This window comes from Stegodyphus dumicola, chromosome 6, assembly GCF_044657685.1.
Source record: "Stegodyphus dumicola isolate Sdum_Otavi_A_Nest chromosome 6, ASM4465768v1".
Lineage (NCBI taxonomy): Eukaryota > Metazoa > Arthropoda > Arachnida > Araneae > Eresidae > Stegodyphus > Stegodyphus dumicola.
The window spans coordinates 179293432-179311073 of record NC_140773.1 but is presented as its reverse complement, the minus strand read 5'-3'; the positions used below and the strand labels follow the sequence as shown (position 1 = coordinate 179311073).

At 32.5% G+C, this 17642-nt stretch overlaps 1 protein-coding gene across 12 annotated transcripts in view; it reads right to left on the bottom strand.

Moving 5' to 3' along the window:
• LOC118198596 (uncharacterized) overlaps nucleotides 1-17642 on the bottom strand; it is a 385056-nt gene that overhangs the window by 82433 nt on the left and 284981 nt on the right. For 3 of the 12 annotated variants that reach the window (XR_015041774.1, XR_015041773.1, XM_085819212.1), the window contains exon 1: nucleotides 401-672. The exons of the other annotated variants lie outside the window; for them this stretch is intronic. Coding sequence is in view for 1 of the 3 variants with exons in the window: in XM_085819212.1 (XP_085675338.1) it covers nucleotides 401-565 (165 nt within the window). In the remaining 2 variants the exon portion in view is untranslated. Of the gene's footprint in view, nucleotides 1-400; nucleotides 673-17642 lie in introns of those variants that run through there. 12 annotated transcript variants of the gene reach the window in all.

The window sequence follows — 17642 nt, the reverse complement described above, 5'->3', positions numbered from 1 at the left end:
GAGCTATCTGCTTAATGGAAGGGATGCCTTCATGGATGACGTGTTAAGGGAAATTGGTGCGTATTCGCGTTACACGTACGGAAAACTCTCATGCAGCCAGCCCGTTTGTTGAGGACTGAAGCCGAGTCGAACTATCAGCATCCAACGGTTTAATAGCTCGGTTACTTACTCAACTCAGCAATCGAAAACGTTATCTGAATGAAAGTTTTATGGTTTTCTTTTTAATGTAATAAAATGCGAGGTATTTTCTTTTACAAGGTCTTCTAAAATATTCAGAATATTAGTTACTGCAGTATCTGGTAGAAAAACCTCCTCAATACTACACGGAAATGACAAAGGCAAATTTGACACAATGTATATTTGTATGGCACAAACAGAAGGAGCATGATATGTCACTTACCTTAGGGAATGCAGAATTGCGTTCGAATAAGCATACCAGAAAAGCGCGTAACCACATAACGTGAATATTGCATTTTCTGCATTTTCTACTTAAAGTGACACTCAAAATGTTTGCCTTTATACCGTATATACCCCTGAAACCAAACCCTGCAGCTGTGCATAGCATTTCTTGTCGTTTCCTAAGTTACTGCTGTGATGCGTTCCTAAGTTACTGCTGTGATGCTGTAAATTTTTTCAATGATCTGGAGTTTACGTTTGAAAACTATCCTTTCCTGTAGTTATCAATGGGAAGTGACACAATCTGCGATGTTTGGTGATCACGCCGGCCGCCGGATGTCACTTGAATCTGTAGATAGCATATCCTGTGATGTAATCATAAGCTGTCTGTTGTGTAATGTCACAACTAAGTCTTCTAGGTCCAATGTATTTCCTGCACAATTCTCATCAACTTATCATTGAAATGGCACATTCAGTTAATTCTGCTTAATCCGTGAAACAATATATACTACATTATCTTTCTCTTCTCTTTGTCATGTCCATTTCATACTGGGGAGGTGGGATTTTTGCGAGATTCTGTATTGTGAGGGGAAGGTTAGGCGAGGGAAATTGTTTTTTGTGAGGCATTTGTTGACATAAGTACAATAATTTTCATTTCAGATATCCATAGCTTATAGTTTGATAACCTTGCATTTGACTGACTAACAGGAAAGGACAAAAACTAGTAGGCTAGTTGTGCTAGAGATTTTATTTTCGTTATAACTTCCTTATTAGATTTCGGCTATATTCTTCCTTTAGCTTTTGCACTTCTGTTTACAATTCTGTGGAAGCAGAGGAATCCCAAAATGATAATTTTAAGTAGTCTATTTTAATATGCATGCAGAGAAGGACTAATAGACTTTGATTGTCAAGTGAGATTGTAACTGGTTCTTCAAACTAGATTGCAATTCTTTTTGCTTGAATTTTTGCCCTTATTCAGCCCTAATGATACTTTTCTTGGTTTTTCTAGCAAAGTTTCGTGTACTGCAGATGTAAAGAGATATCTCCTCCTTACTGGTTTGAGAATTTTGTTTGTTACTGAGAATCGTATTTTGCTATACAGTATTGGGCAACTAGGTTAAAAGTCGTAGTTATAAACCGGAATGTTAATGTCAATGCACGATTAAGAATTATTGCTTGTTTCTAGTACAGAACTCTTGATATTGTTTTAAAAACATATCTCGAAAACTGTATTGCCATTTTTGACCAGCAATATTTATGACAAATTTGTAGCAATTTTTCTTTCTTTATTTTTCCGTTAAATTCAGGTAACCCGGTTTCAAATCGTAGCGAACAGATCGGCTATATGGAAGTTTTCTATGTGAGACACGATATTAAAATGTTTTTATTAACATCAATAACATAGGTCCGCCAGCGGTCGAACGGTAAAATCATTGAACATTGGTAGTTCGACCGGTACTCCCAGCAAATGTATTGGCTTCATGGGAGGTCCATGGAAGCTTTTTTAGTTTTACTTTGTATGACCCGAATAAGAGCTAGTTTCTTTAAAAAATCTTCCACGAAGTCATACCTCCCTTGACAAATAGCTTTGGAGTACTTTCCGTAATCCAAATAATCTCAATACCAACAATGATTTATATTTATGTAAAAATTATCAATTCAGTGTATTATAAATTATCTTAGTTAGAGATCTTAGAATTACTAAAAATAACATAAGGATACAAATTATTAAGAAGCATATAATTGTTTTTAGATACTCAACTACAGTCTGTTACTTTAAAACAGGCACTTCAGGGTATTCCCCACAAACCATGCATCATAACTATGATAACAACTGCTGCGGAAAAAAAGTCGAAACCTGTAATGTACTAAAATTCTCTATTCTCTGTGCGATGATGACACTACACGTTGCAACAGCAAATAAGGGAAAGGTCACTACGACCTGATGTGCTTTGCTATAGCTTCTAAAATTTGAATATAAATAAAGGCCTTTCATAATTTCAGGCTCTTGAGAACTGAAAAGTCCAATGGTTATGTTTATGATAAATGAAATTTCTTTTACCTCATGGAATCTCAACACTTGCCATGTGATGCGGCTGGTGAATATTCTGGTAACTTGATGTAATTTAACGTGATGTAATGTAACGGCACACAAAAATTTGAAATTCTAAGATTCAAATGCTTTTTACATCCAAAATATGCTTTAGAAATGAAAATAATAAAATGTATAAACATTTTATTATTTTCATTTCAATTCAATTAAAGGAATTTAACTGAAGATTTTCAATAAAATTTAACACTGCTGAGCCTTACAAGGATTTTAGTAGTCGCCAAAGGGAATTTAAGTATTCTTATGAAAGACACGCACGAAGAAGTATTTTAAATGGTAATGACGTGCCAGTTACTTAATATTACATTATTTTACACTAAGAAATGTTGAAACAATGGCAATTGTTAAGCTGATGATTTAAAAAAAAAAAGAAAAAAGTATGATGTGTCAATTTTATTTGAAATAAAAACAGCAAGTTAATTATTTCAAGGAATTATATTGCGATGCATCAAAGCCGTTAGAAATATCTTTCAACAGAAGATGCTTTTCAAACTTTGTCTGTCATTTCTTTTGCTAAAGCGATCTGACAAGGCTTGCTATTTCACAAGACTTAAAATCTTTAATTTATGTAGTCTAATAAATAGCCAGTTTTTAGAGTACTGCCATTCAGCGTAGTGAATGCGAATTTGAACAGTTAAATTACTGTCAAATTGTAACAAAAAGAATTTGAATTTAGCTATGTTGTTGTTGTTGTCTTGTCCATGGAAAAGGAGCTAAATGGAATGGAAAGTCTGAAAGACAAGCCTTGCCAGGTCTGAAGCCTGAGAACTAACTATAAAGGATATCCCATGGTAATGAGCCAAGTCGGTAAAGACCAGCAATGATAGCCTGGCAGTTGGGCGTTAACTGGGTTTGTGGGCAGTTTATGCATATGGGGTAAGATCTTGAGTTATCCCCTGGAGATATCTTCATAGCTTTAAAATGGCCTGTACGAAGTCTTGCCACTGCATACGAGGACCGGAATTGGTGCCTTTCTAAAATATCTAGCAAAAGGTTGGCGTTTTGCAACTGCGTTTGCATCTTCAAAAGTAACAACAAGAAAACATTGCAATTCTAAAACACAGTGGTACAAAATAAGGTTGTCGAAAATAAAGCAGTTCAAAAACTTCGCAATTTCAAACCACCGTCGTCGAAAATATCGTGGAAAAAATTAAAAACCTACAGATCATCGAATGACGATGACTTCACAGACATGTGTTTTTCAGGCTTTAAAAGCTAAAATGCATATTTGCTTAATGATTTGTGAGCGCTAGAAGGGATGATGGATATGTTTTACTTTTTTATTTCATATATTTGAATTACGTAAGAAATTTCTGATAAAAAAGTAAGAAGGAAGCTTAAGTATTCAAAAACTGAAAATGAGGCCAAAATTAATGAAAAAATTACCAATAAAGCATAAAAATTTAAGAATTTTTTATAATTTTTTATTGAAAAATATTTATTTGAAAAATTACCAATAAATCTTTTCAAAAAAGATTAATTAATTGATGATAATTATTAATTACCTATATAAGTTTAAAATTGCTTTAACTGCTATAAGTAGCCTTAATTAATTTCAGTTCTTCAAAAATAAAGTTTCGATTTTACTTTTCAACAAAAATTCGTTGGTTAATTCAAAAATATGAAATATAAAATTAAAAATATTCCTCATTCTTTCTTGCGCTCAGAAGTTGCTATGGGAATATCGTAATATATTACGCGAATGTATTACATCCTATTCTAATATATTATACGTGAGATGATTTGCAGATACTTTATTTTTTTGCCGAGATATTTTCAGCGAGGATAATTTTGAACTGCAGTTTTTCTGAACTGTTTTATTTCCGGTGATAATGATTTGTACCACAATGTTTTAGAACCACGATGTTTTCTCCTTGCTTTTTTTAATCTCGCACGATATTTTGTATGTTTTCTCCTTGCGTTATTTTCTCCGCAACATTTTCGTTCGCGATGTTTTCCCAGGATATTTTTAACCGCTATGTTCTCACCTATAACCGAACTATTAAAAAGCATATTTAAATGAATAATATTCTTACAAGTAACAGAAGATTTTAAAGAGTTAAGACATTTCTCCACGTAGTCTAATTGTATAACTCTCAGCCCGCTGAGTCGCCTCTCGAAGGACTTTGCTCGATTCTGAGTAGACGAATGGTTTATTTTCAACTACTATTCGTACCGAAATCCTGTTTTCTTAAGCAAGTAACGTCATCAAAAGGGAATTATTTCTTGATATTATTAGTTAAGTATTTTACAAACTGCTTTTTAATAGTAATTTTGCTGTTTTGTGCCTATTCTAGAATATGCAGTTTTCTAGAATAGACAGCTTTTCCTCGCGACTACTTCCTTAAGACGACCATCTCTGGAAGTGAGTCATATTTCTAAGAATATAAATAAGAATTGCTGTTAAAACACCACATCTCTAAAAAAGAGACCAAATGACGCACATTTCCAGATCATTTTGTTCATCAACATCCGGAACTGTGGGTGGTCACCTTGGAGAGGTTTATCAAAAGAGCACTGATTGTACGAGAAATTCCCTGACATGAGTAAATTTAATTCGGTCTCTTCGTAAAGCTACGAAATATCAATGACATCCATTTGTCCTTTAAAACAACCCATAATTCAAGATGATTTTGTTCTTCCTGAAGGTGGCCATTTTTAAGAAATGATGTTTATTGTCAATGTTCATTTAGAATCTCATAAATACAAATCGCTTTCATTGGCAGTCATCTTAGAGAGGACATGCAGAGGAATACTCACTGCATTTTTATTCAGAAGTAGGAAATGTCATGAACGCTGTAAGAAAAGTGGGAAAATTCAAATTAAAGAAGTGTTGCCAATTGTATTTCTTCATATTAAGAAATAAAATGACGCCAACTCCAATGGTGTTTTTCTGAAGCTTGTTTTTCACAGTAATTTGAATTACCTTTTCTTTGTCGCACCTAACTGAAAGAATTTCGCCGAGTTCAAATGACTTCTTTCTTTGCCCTGATTAAATTAGATCAAATTGCGCGCTTAATGTTCTCCATTCCTTTGTTTTCTTCTCTTTCAGAACTAACCAACCGTTTTATTCTTTATTCCTTTTTTAAGGTTAATATAACATACAACTTTTCATTATCTACGCTCACTTGATTCCATTTTTTATGGGGTTAGAAACACTATTAGACGAGATATTTTTTTTAGTACAGTTTACGGTTAGTGGGTTCGATGAGCCTCGCCTGTTTTGCCTAGAAACCGAAATTGTTTTTATCCCGCGGTTTGGAAGAGGAAAATAAAAGAAAGTGGCAGGTGTCTTTGTAACGAAATAAATTCATTGAAGCCAACAAGCCATTCAATTGCGATTTCTTTTTTGTTTCACTTCTGTTGCTATCTTTCTGAAGTTTATTAGGCGTAGAAGGGACTCTGATTACTGTGAAAAAAGTGAACCCATTTAACTCTGTTGGTTGCTGAAAGCTGCTTTAATATGGATGAGAAAATCTGAAGACTTTTTTTTTTTTAATATAAGGAAATTAAACTGTTTCTTTCCGCTTATCGTTTAGTTTTGCTTTCCGCTTCCTTTGTTTGTTACTTTTTATTTCGGCATTCAGAAGCATCTATAAAAGGCAAAGCGTACTTCCAGTAACTCACTTCTTAAAGCCTCAGAAGTTATGTTTTGCAGATTGTTACCATTTTATGGGGATAGTCTGAAACTTCATGAATTTAATTTCTCTTTCAATTTATAATAGCACATACAATAAACTCTCTCTGAGACGACCACCACTGATACTAGATAATTTTTCTTCTGTTGAAGAAGATGGCTTACAAAAACGATGTTCCAGAGCAGTGTTTATTCATGTTTCCGTAAATACTGATCACTTTTAGACATGATTCTCTAGGCACTGTGAGAAGTGTTATTGAAATCTCCAGTTTTATTTTTAACAGATTTTTTTTAGTTTCTTGTTGATTGTTTTTTAAAAATGAATTTTTAGAAATCGTTACTTATGTCTGATACGACTTATGACTACTTTTTTCAGTCAATGCTTTTTAAAACTGTTGTAGACTTTATTTCTCTCAAACAAACAAAACGGAAAATGAATTTTGAAATCGCTTTTTACATCACAATTCGCATACTGACATTGATTAAAAATTGGTTTCTAAAAATGAAATAATATTTCTTATCGTTCTTATTTAATTGTTGCACTTTTTTTCAGATTGAAGTAATATTTCCTTTCTTTCTTAATTATTCATTATACTTTTTTTCAAGCTGACATAATATTTTTGAAGGTATATGATTCAATGAGTAAACGGCCAGAATGTGCTTGGCTATACCACCATACAGGCATTTGCATTTTGCATTTTAGAATACCGAAGAAAGAAAATAATTATCATTTTCGCACAATGCATTACCGTTAAACAGTCCTATTTAACTAGTTTTAAATGATTATAGTCTTCTCTGGAAGTATCGTTTTGTTTAAATGTCAGTACTAGTGCTTGTATTTATTTTCAGGCATGCTGGTCACCTTCACAGGTGGTCGTCCTAAGAAGGTATCTCACGAGAATTCAGAGTTCCTTAATATATTTAGAATTAGGGTTTCTTAATATATTTATCGAATCCCCCAGTTGTTTAAATTACAGTTTCGAACACTGCTTCAATAACTGCGCAACAATTTCTTTAGAGAATAACTTCTTTAAAAAAAAATACGTCTTAATGTATTAACTGTCGGTACATATAACACAGTTTACATCTAATTTGTGTTTCTCATAAACTATTATTTCATTTAAATTTGTCAATCAATTTAACATATGTTTTATGAAATAAGCAATAAAGAAAAGAGAGTTTCAGGTCTTCAACCTTCTATCAGTTATTCCCTAAAAGAATAAGTTCCTCTGACAGCTCCTTTGAAAGTTGTTATTCGTTGTCAATCTATTAGAGGTCTGGAAATGGCAGATGTTTGCTCTTCTTCATCTTATAGTTGTATTTTTGAATAGAATTCTTTGCCCATATGCGTTTAATCTTGCCATCTGTGTTACTACATATGTAATCTTAACGCAAAATAATGAGCGAAAAAAAAAAGAGAATGTGGCATTTAAAAGAACAATTGGTTAATTAAGTTAGTGGTTTTTTTTTTTTTTTTTTTTTGTCTGTAGATTTAGGTCATGGTTTTGTTTTATAAGAAGTCGAAGTTTCTTATACAATGCCACCTGTTTTGACCACCATCTTAAGATAACCATTTCTTAAAGAAAATAGTATACATGCTGTTAAAAAACTGAAACTTACAACTTCAAGTGATGAGAGAACATGGCAAGAGTAAGTTTTCGAAATACAGTATATGATGAAATGTTAAATGTGAATGCGAAAGTATGGGAAGTTCGAAGAACATGTAGATGGATGAATTGTTTTAGTCACGGATATTTACAAAGAATAATGTTTGATATTTAATAAGAATTGTTCAAATGAACGTTTACTAAATATAATGTATGCATCACAAACCACGAGTTTATTTTCGTATGCTTTAGAACATGCTCGGCGTGTTAGAAGCGATGGTGAAGTTGATGGCAGGAGTCTATGTCTATGTCTTATCACTTAGTAAGAGGCAATCGGCCATTAAACAGCCTTTACCAATATATTATACTTGACTTTTAAATGCGTGAAGAATCGAATAAGTTGTATCCAATAAAATGGAAAGTACTTCTGCGCATGCTGTGCTGATTATTAGCGACGGAGGCTGATGACGGCAGGAGTTTTCAGAAATGTCAATCTATGTCTCGTAAAATGAACCATCGTCTTTATGATGTATGTACTGCAGCTAGTGGTCGTTCATTGAAACATTTATTATTGACATCAAGCCACTATTTCTTGTAAATATCCGTGATTTTTAAAAGATTTTTCGTTTCCCATTCTCTTCGTATTTATTGTGCTTCTGTGTTCGCATTTCACAAGATACTGTATTATAAATATACTGTTCTTTTGCCTTATTCTATCACCCCTTAAAGTTGTGACTATCAGTTCTATTGCACTTGTATACGAGAACATAAACAAGCATCAGTATTATGCATTACCTCTCTAAGGCAACCACCTACACAGAAGATAAAAATCGTTTGGAATTCTAGGGAGTCTTCTTAGGAAAATTTCATTGTATTTTTAAATTTATCACCTCTATTTAAAATGTTAGTCTAGAATTGCTAATCGAGTGGTGGTATCACCTAAATTCCTGGTTAGAGATTGTGGGATTGAAAACCAGCGTTCTGAAATTATATTTAGCTTTATTCATTAAATAAAAGCTCTTTTTTTTTTCGAGGTTCATTTCATCCACCTGGTAATGGGGTAGTTAACATACAGTCCTCTCAAACTGCAGCTGTTCATTTCGAAGGGCCTTTCAGCAGCTTAAGAATCGTTGCTAAACTGCAGATAATATTTTTATTAGATTTAATGTGCCAAATTCAATATTAAATATTATTGAAAAATTAAACCAAATAAGCTTAAGCCCTTTTATAGCCTTTTTTTATTCTTTTGTTTTTCTTTGTTTCTAATTATACAACGAACCTGGATGACTAGTTGGATTTCTCAGATCATAAATAGGCATCAATACTGAACATCACCGCTCTCAGGCTATGATTCCTGGACCAAAATCTTCCAGAAAAGAGCTGGTATTGAGTGTTTGCCGCGGGATGATATGTCTGCTGTTAAAATCTCTCAGTTATTATTTACAAAATTTTGCCACGCATAAATTATGCAACCTGTTGTTGTCTCACTGGTTACATCGGCTCTGGCGCCGAAACTGGCCTGAAATTATACGGGTGATATTTAAAGAGATTCATATTTCGGTAACCTGGCAAGAATTTTTATAAAACTCAACTTTTAACGCTTATTTATTATTATAAAGAATTTATATTCCTGTGTTGTTTAAATAATTAAAACAAATGATAAAAAGTGGTTTTACGCATTCATATTCGGAAAACAAAGTAAGCAAGCATTAAAAAGTACTCAGAAGTAAGTGTATTTCTAGCACGCAATTCTGAAAATGTAATTTTCAATGTTATGTTTAACTTTTCGCGTATTTACGGTATACAGAAATAGCCTGAAGTAAAAACTTTTTGTACACGATAAAATGTTCCTAACAATGTAATATAAATCCTAACAATGTAATGTTAATCATGTTCTGAATAGATATCCTAAAATAAGCGGTGTGCGTGGCAAATAAAAGCACGTATATTTTGCTGATGTGCATGTTCGCAGCTCTGATGAATCAATGATCTTGAAATATGTTTTTGGTCTCCGTTAAAAGTGGTCATTGTATAAAGGTAATCTTTTAACTCGAAGTTTATTTCTATACTTATAAATACTAGTCTCTTACTGAGTTGATAGCCACAAGATGGGTTTGCTGCATGCCTTAAGTTAAACCTTCATGTGGCTAATTTCTTCATGTGGCATTTCTATCAAAATACTCAAGCCAAAAGTTTTAATAATTAAAATATGAAAAAAGAATTTAAAATAACTGAATCAAACAATACCTTAATTACAAAAAAAAAGTGCAGGAAGATAATAGAAAGCTAATTTCCAATTAAAAGTGGTGTGACATCTCATGAGACTTTTAAATGCTAACTTGGCTTCAGTTTTACACTCAAAAATACGAATTATGCGGATGAATGTGCAATATCATTTTGTACATAGTTTTGACATATACACTGAAACCTGCCTATAACAATCATCCACGGTTTCAGATAGTTTTGTTTGTGAGCAATGATCGCTTTGGAGAACATCCTCATTGCTGCTGTCAGTATACTATTATTTCGTTTTCTTGAGTGCCACGCAGCGCTGCTACCATCACTTTTACGTTCTATATTTGATGGGACAGAAATGTAACTGGAATTCAGATGGAAACTTCTCATGAAAGCATGGTAAACTCTCTTCTAGAATTCCTAATATCTCATATTTTTTCAGTGGAATTGATATCATTCAAAATTGGCTAAAAGGCAAATGCTGTTGATTTTCGGTGTATCAAAATCTGCTTCATGACGATACGTGTGTCCACCACGCATGAGGATATGCTGTACAATGTTTTATCATTTATTCATTCATATTTTATTTCATCATCATAGAATTCATACTATGTCAGCAGTTTGGCGTATATAAATATGGTAATCTAGACATTATTAGAAACATAGATAAGAACTGCTATAGTTTTCATGCAAAGTATGTAAATTGATTTATGTCTTCTTCGCTTGCTTGTTTAATCAAATACAGGAAAACAAGAGACAGCTGTATGCTTTAAGGAAAGGATGCCTTCATGGATAATTTTCTGAAGCTCTTTTTCCGATACACTTAACCTTGAAAATGCTCGTTCACCGACATTCGAAATCCATTCGATTGATAAATGCTCAGCAGTGTAATTCATTCAGCTGCAAATGGGCGCAAGGTTTTGAACATACAATACAACCCCCCCCTTAAGTTACGAGTTACGTAAGTCGCATTTCTTAAATCTTGAATTTTGTGTGAGCTTTATTACTTGAATTTTGTGTGAGCGGAATTTATAAACTGCTTATATGGAACTCACTAAGATGCTATAATATTTATTATTATTATACGCACGCATAAATATATATGCATATTAGCTACATAGAATTATTTTATAAATGAAACATGATGCAGCAGTATGTGCTCGTATATAAACAAAAAAATATGGGAAATGTATCCATGAAAAAAAGCTGAAATTACAGTTTCAAATAAAAAAAAAAAAAAAGTCGTGTCAGAGATAATCTGGCTCTTTGGCAAAAGAATGGTTGCTGGAGGTGGATAATTGCGAAGGGAAATACTGTTCTCTGGCTGTCTTTTATGTCTCTCTATTTTAAACGCAGAAGCTAGTCGAAGTCGTCTGAATTGTCATCTTGACAATGTTGTGAGCGGCATCTCATAAATATATCTAGAGTAGATTGTATGGTTATGTGCTTTTTGTCACCGTAGATGGTATAGTATCTGAGTGTATTGTAGCTAGGTAGCTTGATAATTCTAATTTTACTAACGCCATATCTGTGAAGTTAAAAGCCTAGACTAGTCCCTTTATTATAAATTAAACAATGATAAAAGAGTGACTAAACTAACCTCGAGAATATTCTTTGAATGATAAATGGGAAAAAGAGAAAATGTTTATGGTGCGTTTAATTGTATTTGGAAGATTTCAGTTTGAATATTACAGCATTTGCGCATTGAAATAACTGTTGATTTCTGCACGTGGATTTTTTAGCTATGTGGATTAACTGATCGCGAGTACATCGAAAGTTGAAGAGGATTTTATTGATATAACGCCACTTTTAATTCTGCCTTATTTGTAAGAAATTTCAATTATAATTCTTGCGAATGATTGTTGTGTTTTAAAAGAAACTTTGCAAGATATACATTAATATAGTGAATGTTCTTGTGATAATCACAATTTTAAAGTTATCAGAATTTATGAAAACATAAAAGTCATTGGTACTGAACATCACCTCTAACATCACCACCTCCAAAGAGTAGTTTCTCTGAAGATAATCAATCATCTTAAGAAGAAATCAGTACATTAAAATCTAATGCCTGGAAAGTTCAAAAATTTCTGCTTTCCTTACAAAATATTTTTGACAAATACTCGATTTCGAAACATATTATCTTTCTATTTATTTATTTTTATATGTTATAAAAACTTCCCAGTGAGAGCGGAATATTTCACCTGTCTGTGCTTACTTACACATTACAAGAGAGATCGCCAACCCTATGCCCTCAGGCACCATTGCGATTACCAATGGTTTTACATGTGCCCGCTGCTAAGGATAAAAATGTTACTTAAATTTTCAGTAAAATACTGTGTAATACTTTTTATAGTAAGTAATTAATTCGAGAAATATTCGAGGCATTTACAATTATATGTTTGTCATTTTAAATAGCTTTACCAGACGTCCCGGTTTGCTCGGGATTGTCCCAGTCTGAAGGTAGGATCCCGGCATCCCGGGTATTTTGTCATTTTGACCGGTTATTTGTTAAAAATAAAATAAAATTAAATTTAAAAAAAAAACCATCAGACATCATTATTTTTAACAACGAAAATCACAAAATCAAAGTACAGATCTCGACTTGCAGAGGAAGCTGTGGATGATTACTTCCAAACAGGAATAACATCATGCTCTCTTAATTATTAAATAATAGCTCTCTTAATTATAAAATAATAATCATGCTCTCTTAATTATTAAATAATAGCTCTCTTAATTATAAAATAATAATCATGCTCTCTTAATTATAAAATAATAATCATGCTCTCTTAATTATAACCTATGAAATGCAATGCCAAATGTTACACAGACTTGACGATCAAAATAAACCAAAGAATTTGTAAACTTTTGTTTGTTCTGTTCAGTAATGATTTATTTTAAAAACCAATACAATCAATAATTCTTATATTTCAAAACTATACTTTTGAAAAATAGCTCTGCTCGCCACCCGACTGTATTCTAGAATGTGTTCTTAAGTTAAGGTGACCAGACGTCCCGCTTTTGGTGGGACAGTCCCGATTTTTAACAATTTGTCCCTCGGCGTTTTAAAAATGTCCCGATTTTTGGAAAGAATGCACTACAAGCTAGGGAACGGCGAGAGAATATGGTTTTTTCGGCGGTCATGTGGCTACTTCGCCAGGATATGAGTCATATTATTTTTGTTAATTTTTATAATGTTAAATTTTAATAATAACAAATAATTGTTGACAACTGATTATCGAGAACTGCTTATCAAAGTTCGCATTGTTGATCAGTTGTTAGAATTCGACCACCATTCCTTGGACTTAATAGCATTTTTTGGTATTGGCAATGACGAAAACATTTTGCAACTGTCTCTCAGACGATACACATCGTACTGCGTGCTAGTGCTAGTTAAACAAGTGCTGTCAACAAATCAGCTATTGAGGTAATTTAGCTAGGTAATTTATTTATTTATTTCATAAGCACATAAATTTTCTTGAATTTAGCAGACAGTACTCTTATTATTTATATTTTATAGAGGCGGCAAAAGGTCTAGCGTCGGCCTTGAAAGCGAAGCTTACGACTTACGTTACGGCAAATTCAGAGAAAAAATAATACAAGTTAATATTGTATTATTTGGAAAGAAATATAGAATTAAAATTAAAATAATTTTGAAACTATAGTTACTTTATAACAAACAAATTAATTTAATTTTTAAACTAAGAATAAAATTTATTCATGTAAGTATGTACCTATTTACTGTGTTTTTAAGCAATATATATAGATAAAAATTTATAATACAATTTATAAAAGAGGCAAATTTAAAGATGATCTAAGAAGTGAATTTCCTTAAAACTAAAAGCGTTTACGTTCTAAATGTGAGAAACGTAATGGTGAATTTTATATTTCGCCCGGCTGGAAGAATGATATTTCAAAGCATTCTGGGATACAGAAACATAAAAGATATTTAAATCATACTGCATCTTGCTCCAAAATGCAGGAATTCTTTCGGAAAGCAATTTATGGAGACGAAGAAAGGAAGCATTAGAAGAAGAACTTATGTCTTTTCCTGATAATAATTACAATCATTCCTTCAGATCTTGTACATCACAAATTGTCCAAAAGTTATTCAACAACAACAAAAAAAAAAAAAAAAAAAGACAGCAATCTACTAAAAGAATTCACTCAAATGAGAAATATGCCAAAGAATAAAATAATACTATACGTAATTTTTAATGTATTATATTTGTAAATTGTACTTACGTTGAAATTAAAATAAATATATTACAATACTATTTTTACGCTCTATGAAAATTTATGTTGCTTCATCTAGATCAAATTTTTAATAAAGATTCCCCCCCGGTAAATGGTGTCCCGCTTCACCAATGTTAAAATCTGGTCAACTTATCTTAGGTACAAAAAAGCTGGAGCAAAAAGCTTTACAGTATAAGAATATAAGGTATTTCTCCCGTCTTCTTAGCATACCTTCGTAGTGTGGTGATCTGCACGCTGGGCGCGTATTCCAGAGGTCCGTGGTTCGATTCCCGGCGAGGGCGTTGCTCATTTTTCATCTTTCCTGCTTTAAAAAAATACCTAACGTCTCTACAAGGATTTAAAGGTACTCTCCGCGTATTTTGCTGAGTGTTCTGCCAGGGCATCTAGTTAACAGGATTGTCTCAGGTTCGCTTGACGGCGAGGCGAGATAGAAATATTTCGCTTATATGATGAAATTTAATCACTGTGCAATATTATTAAAGTAATAAAAGAAACAAACTAGCGCCAGTTCATCATATTTCAAACATGTTTTCTTTTTATCTCTGAGACCTCCTTTAAACGAAAACCTGCAATTCCAAACCATTTCCACTTTCTCTGCACGTGGTCGCTTTAGAGAGGTGAAGTCTTAAAAATTATTATCCTTACTTATGTTCTCCGATATATTGGTTACATTTAAATAAGGTGTTCTACAAGACGTGGTCGCCGTAAGAGATTTCGCTGTATGACATTATGTATTTACTTTCATTTTTCTTATTCAATTTTAACTACAGTTAGGCTTTAGGAATTTCTGATAAATATCGATAGTTTTGTGTTCACTTATGTGTCACTAGGCGATTCTGTTCCATTCTACTCAGTTATGTTAGTAATTCAATACTATCAAACCTATCAGATATTGTTCAACTGCCTGTTATTAATTATTTCCGCCAAAACTGAGCTATTGCTGCAAGTTACGATTTATGATCGGACATAAAGTCTTAGTATCTGTTGATGATTTCCTTTAATCACGCTCATTATGCGTAATTGGTGTCACCCATTTGCCCGATTATTATTTCGTTTGTCCAAATGGGCGGCACGTGACGATCGGGCGTAATTATGAGCACATAAAAGAGTGATGCGTAATAAATTCGATGACGTTGTGTCCCGAGAAGGAAGTTCGTTGACCCAACAGGTGGTCCGTTTGTTTCTAAGCGAGCGTGTGGTTTCATCCAGTTACAGAATAATGTCCCTCTTGCACTAGTGTCTTTGGTCGTCGAAACAGCTGTGCACATACATTTGTCGCGCTGCGCAATCACGATGTCTCTTCAAACCGTTACCCTGGCATCCCATAATTTGGTCACCATTTTGTTATTTTGATGCCTTTCTTTCAAAACGACTTTTTTTTTTTTTTTTTTTTTTTTTTTTTTGTCTTGTTCATTTGCCGCCGGTCCTATTTCAAGTCTGACATAAGAGTTTGTTTACCAGACTATAATAAAGGATCTTTTGTTTCGAGAATAGCTGGATTACAGTTTGTGAGCTTTCACTGATGAATGAAACAGCCAGAGATTGAAAAGAAAAGAAAGAAAAGTATCAAACTATTTGGTTTCACACTCTGCCTATGGTTATTTTAGCTACTGGTAATGAGTGGATTTCCAGAAAAAAAAAAAAAAAAGTTCAAGAAGGATTATAGTCGTTTTGCTGTGTGCATGTTGCTTGTTTCTCCCCCCCCCCAACTCTAGGTTTCTAATTTTAAGTCATCCAGACATTAATAACAGCGTAAGAGTTTCATATCTTTTCGATAACAGCTTTTCTAATGCTGTTATTAGCAATTCCTTTTTTTTCTTTCTTCTTTCCCAAAGTAAAATTTCGCTGAGATAGCCACCCAAGTAGTATAAAAATACGGGTTCTGCTGCACGCGGTGTGCGGTGTGGGCGTGGCCAACGACGTCACACAGAAGGCGGGGCCAAAGGGAACGTCATCACACTAGGAGACGTGGTCACGAGTGGAGTTGAGATGTTTTTAGATTGCTGATTGAGTTGTAGACTTCCTGCTTTTCATTTAAAGTTAGTTTTTTTATATTGGCAACGGGAAATATTTCCTGCATCTTAATTTTGATGATATAGCGATGCTGCCCTCTCTTGACGAAAAAGTGAATTATATGTTTTAGAAATATATTTTTTAAGTCTGGTGTTAAAATTATTCAATGCGCGACTCTGAAAACAATGTAAAAGAAACAAATATAAAAAAGACTTTCCTTTAATGATAGTTCATCATGTTATGAAAATGTAACTACAAGATAATTTTTTTTTTATTACTCTATTTTATTCTGATACTTTTATTCTTTCTAGTTTTCCATGAAACTTTAACTTATTTCTCAGGTTTTCTGTTTTCATAATAACATATTCATTTACTGTCATATTTTTTTAATACTTAACGTTTCTAATTTGTAATATTTTATTTAATTTCCACATACTATTTTTTTTTCATACCTTTCATAAATTTCAGCATACCCTGATTTTTAACTTATATGTTATATTTCACAAACGTTCCGGCACATGCTGTTTATTTGTTACATTACTTAATTTTAGATGCAATTTCACACTTTTTTTAACGTTATAATGTTCAATATATTCTGAATTTTAACTTCATTTACTTTTTTTAAACCATTCTAGTATTCTATACACACTTTAACTTAGTGATATGAAATTGTATTTAAAAAGAAACGTTTATTTTTCGTGATCTTAGTTTTTTACTAAATTTTCTACAAAATTTCTAATTTCTTTCACGTGTTCAACAATATCTTCCTTACATTACCGAATATTTTTTTAAAAAACTTAAGTCTATAACTCTTAATTGCTTTTTTTACGTTCACGATTTCCCTTCTGTGTTTATATTTCTTAATTCTAGTTTAACTTATTTATTATAATGTTTTTATTTCCGTCTCATCACTCGTAATTCCAACATTTTATCCCATTTTATTCATTTTGACGATATAAATTGTTTTCATTTACTCCATATTCAAATATTTCCTTACAATTTTTATAATACTTGTTTTATTCCTCGATCATAATAGATCATCTACAGGTTTTACTCAGAAATTTCCATTCACAACTTTACAGTTTAATACCATTTATATCTAAATGTATTTCTTTCTCATATAGTTTTATGGTCTTCAAAGTTTCTAACATCATGTTTAGTTTTAAATCCCGATTACCTTTAAGTGTGTTGATAATTTTCATTTCTAATTTTACAACCACGTTCAGTGTTTCATCCACACATACCAAAATATTTCTTACGTTTTCTGATATTTAGTCTATGTCATATTTCAGTACTTCAAATGAATTTAAACTGCTCACACTATTATTTTTTCATGTTTTAGAGACACTAATTATACTAATTTTACTATTTTTCCTGCACTAATTGCATC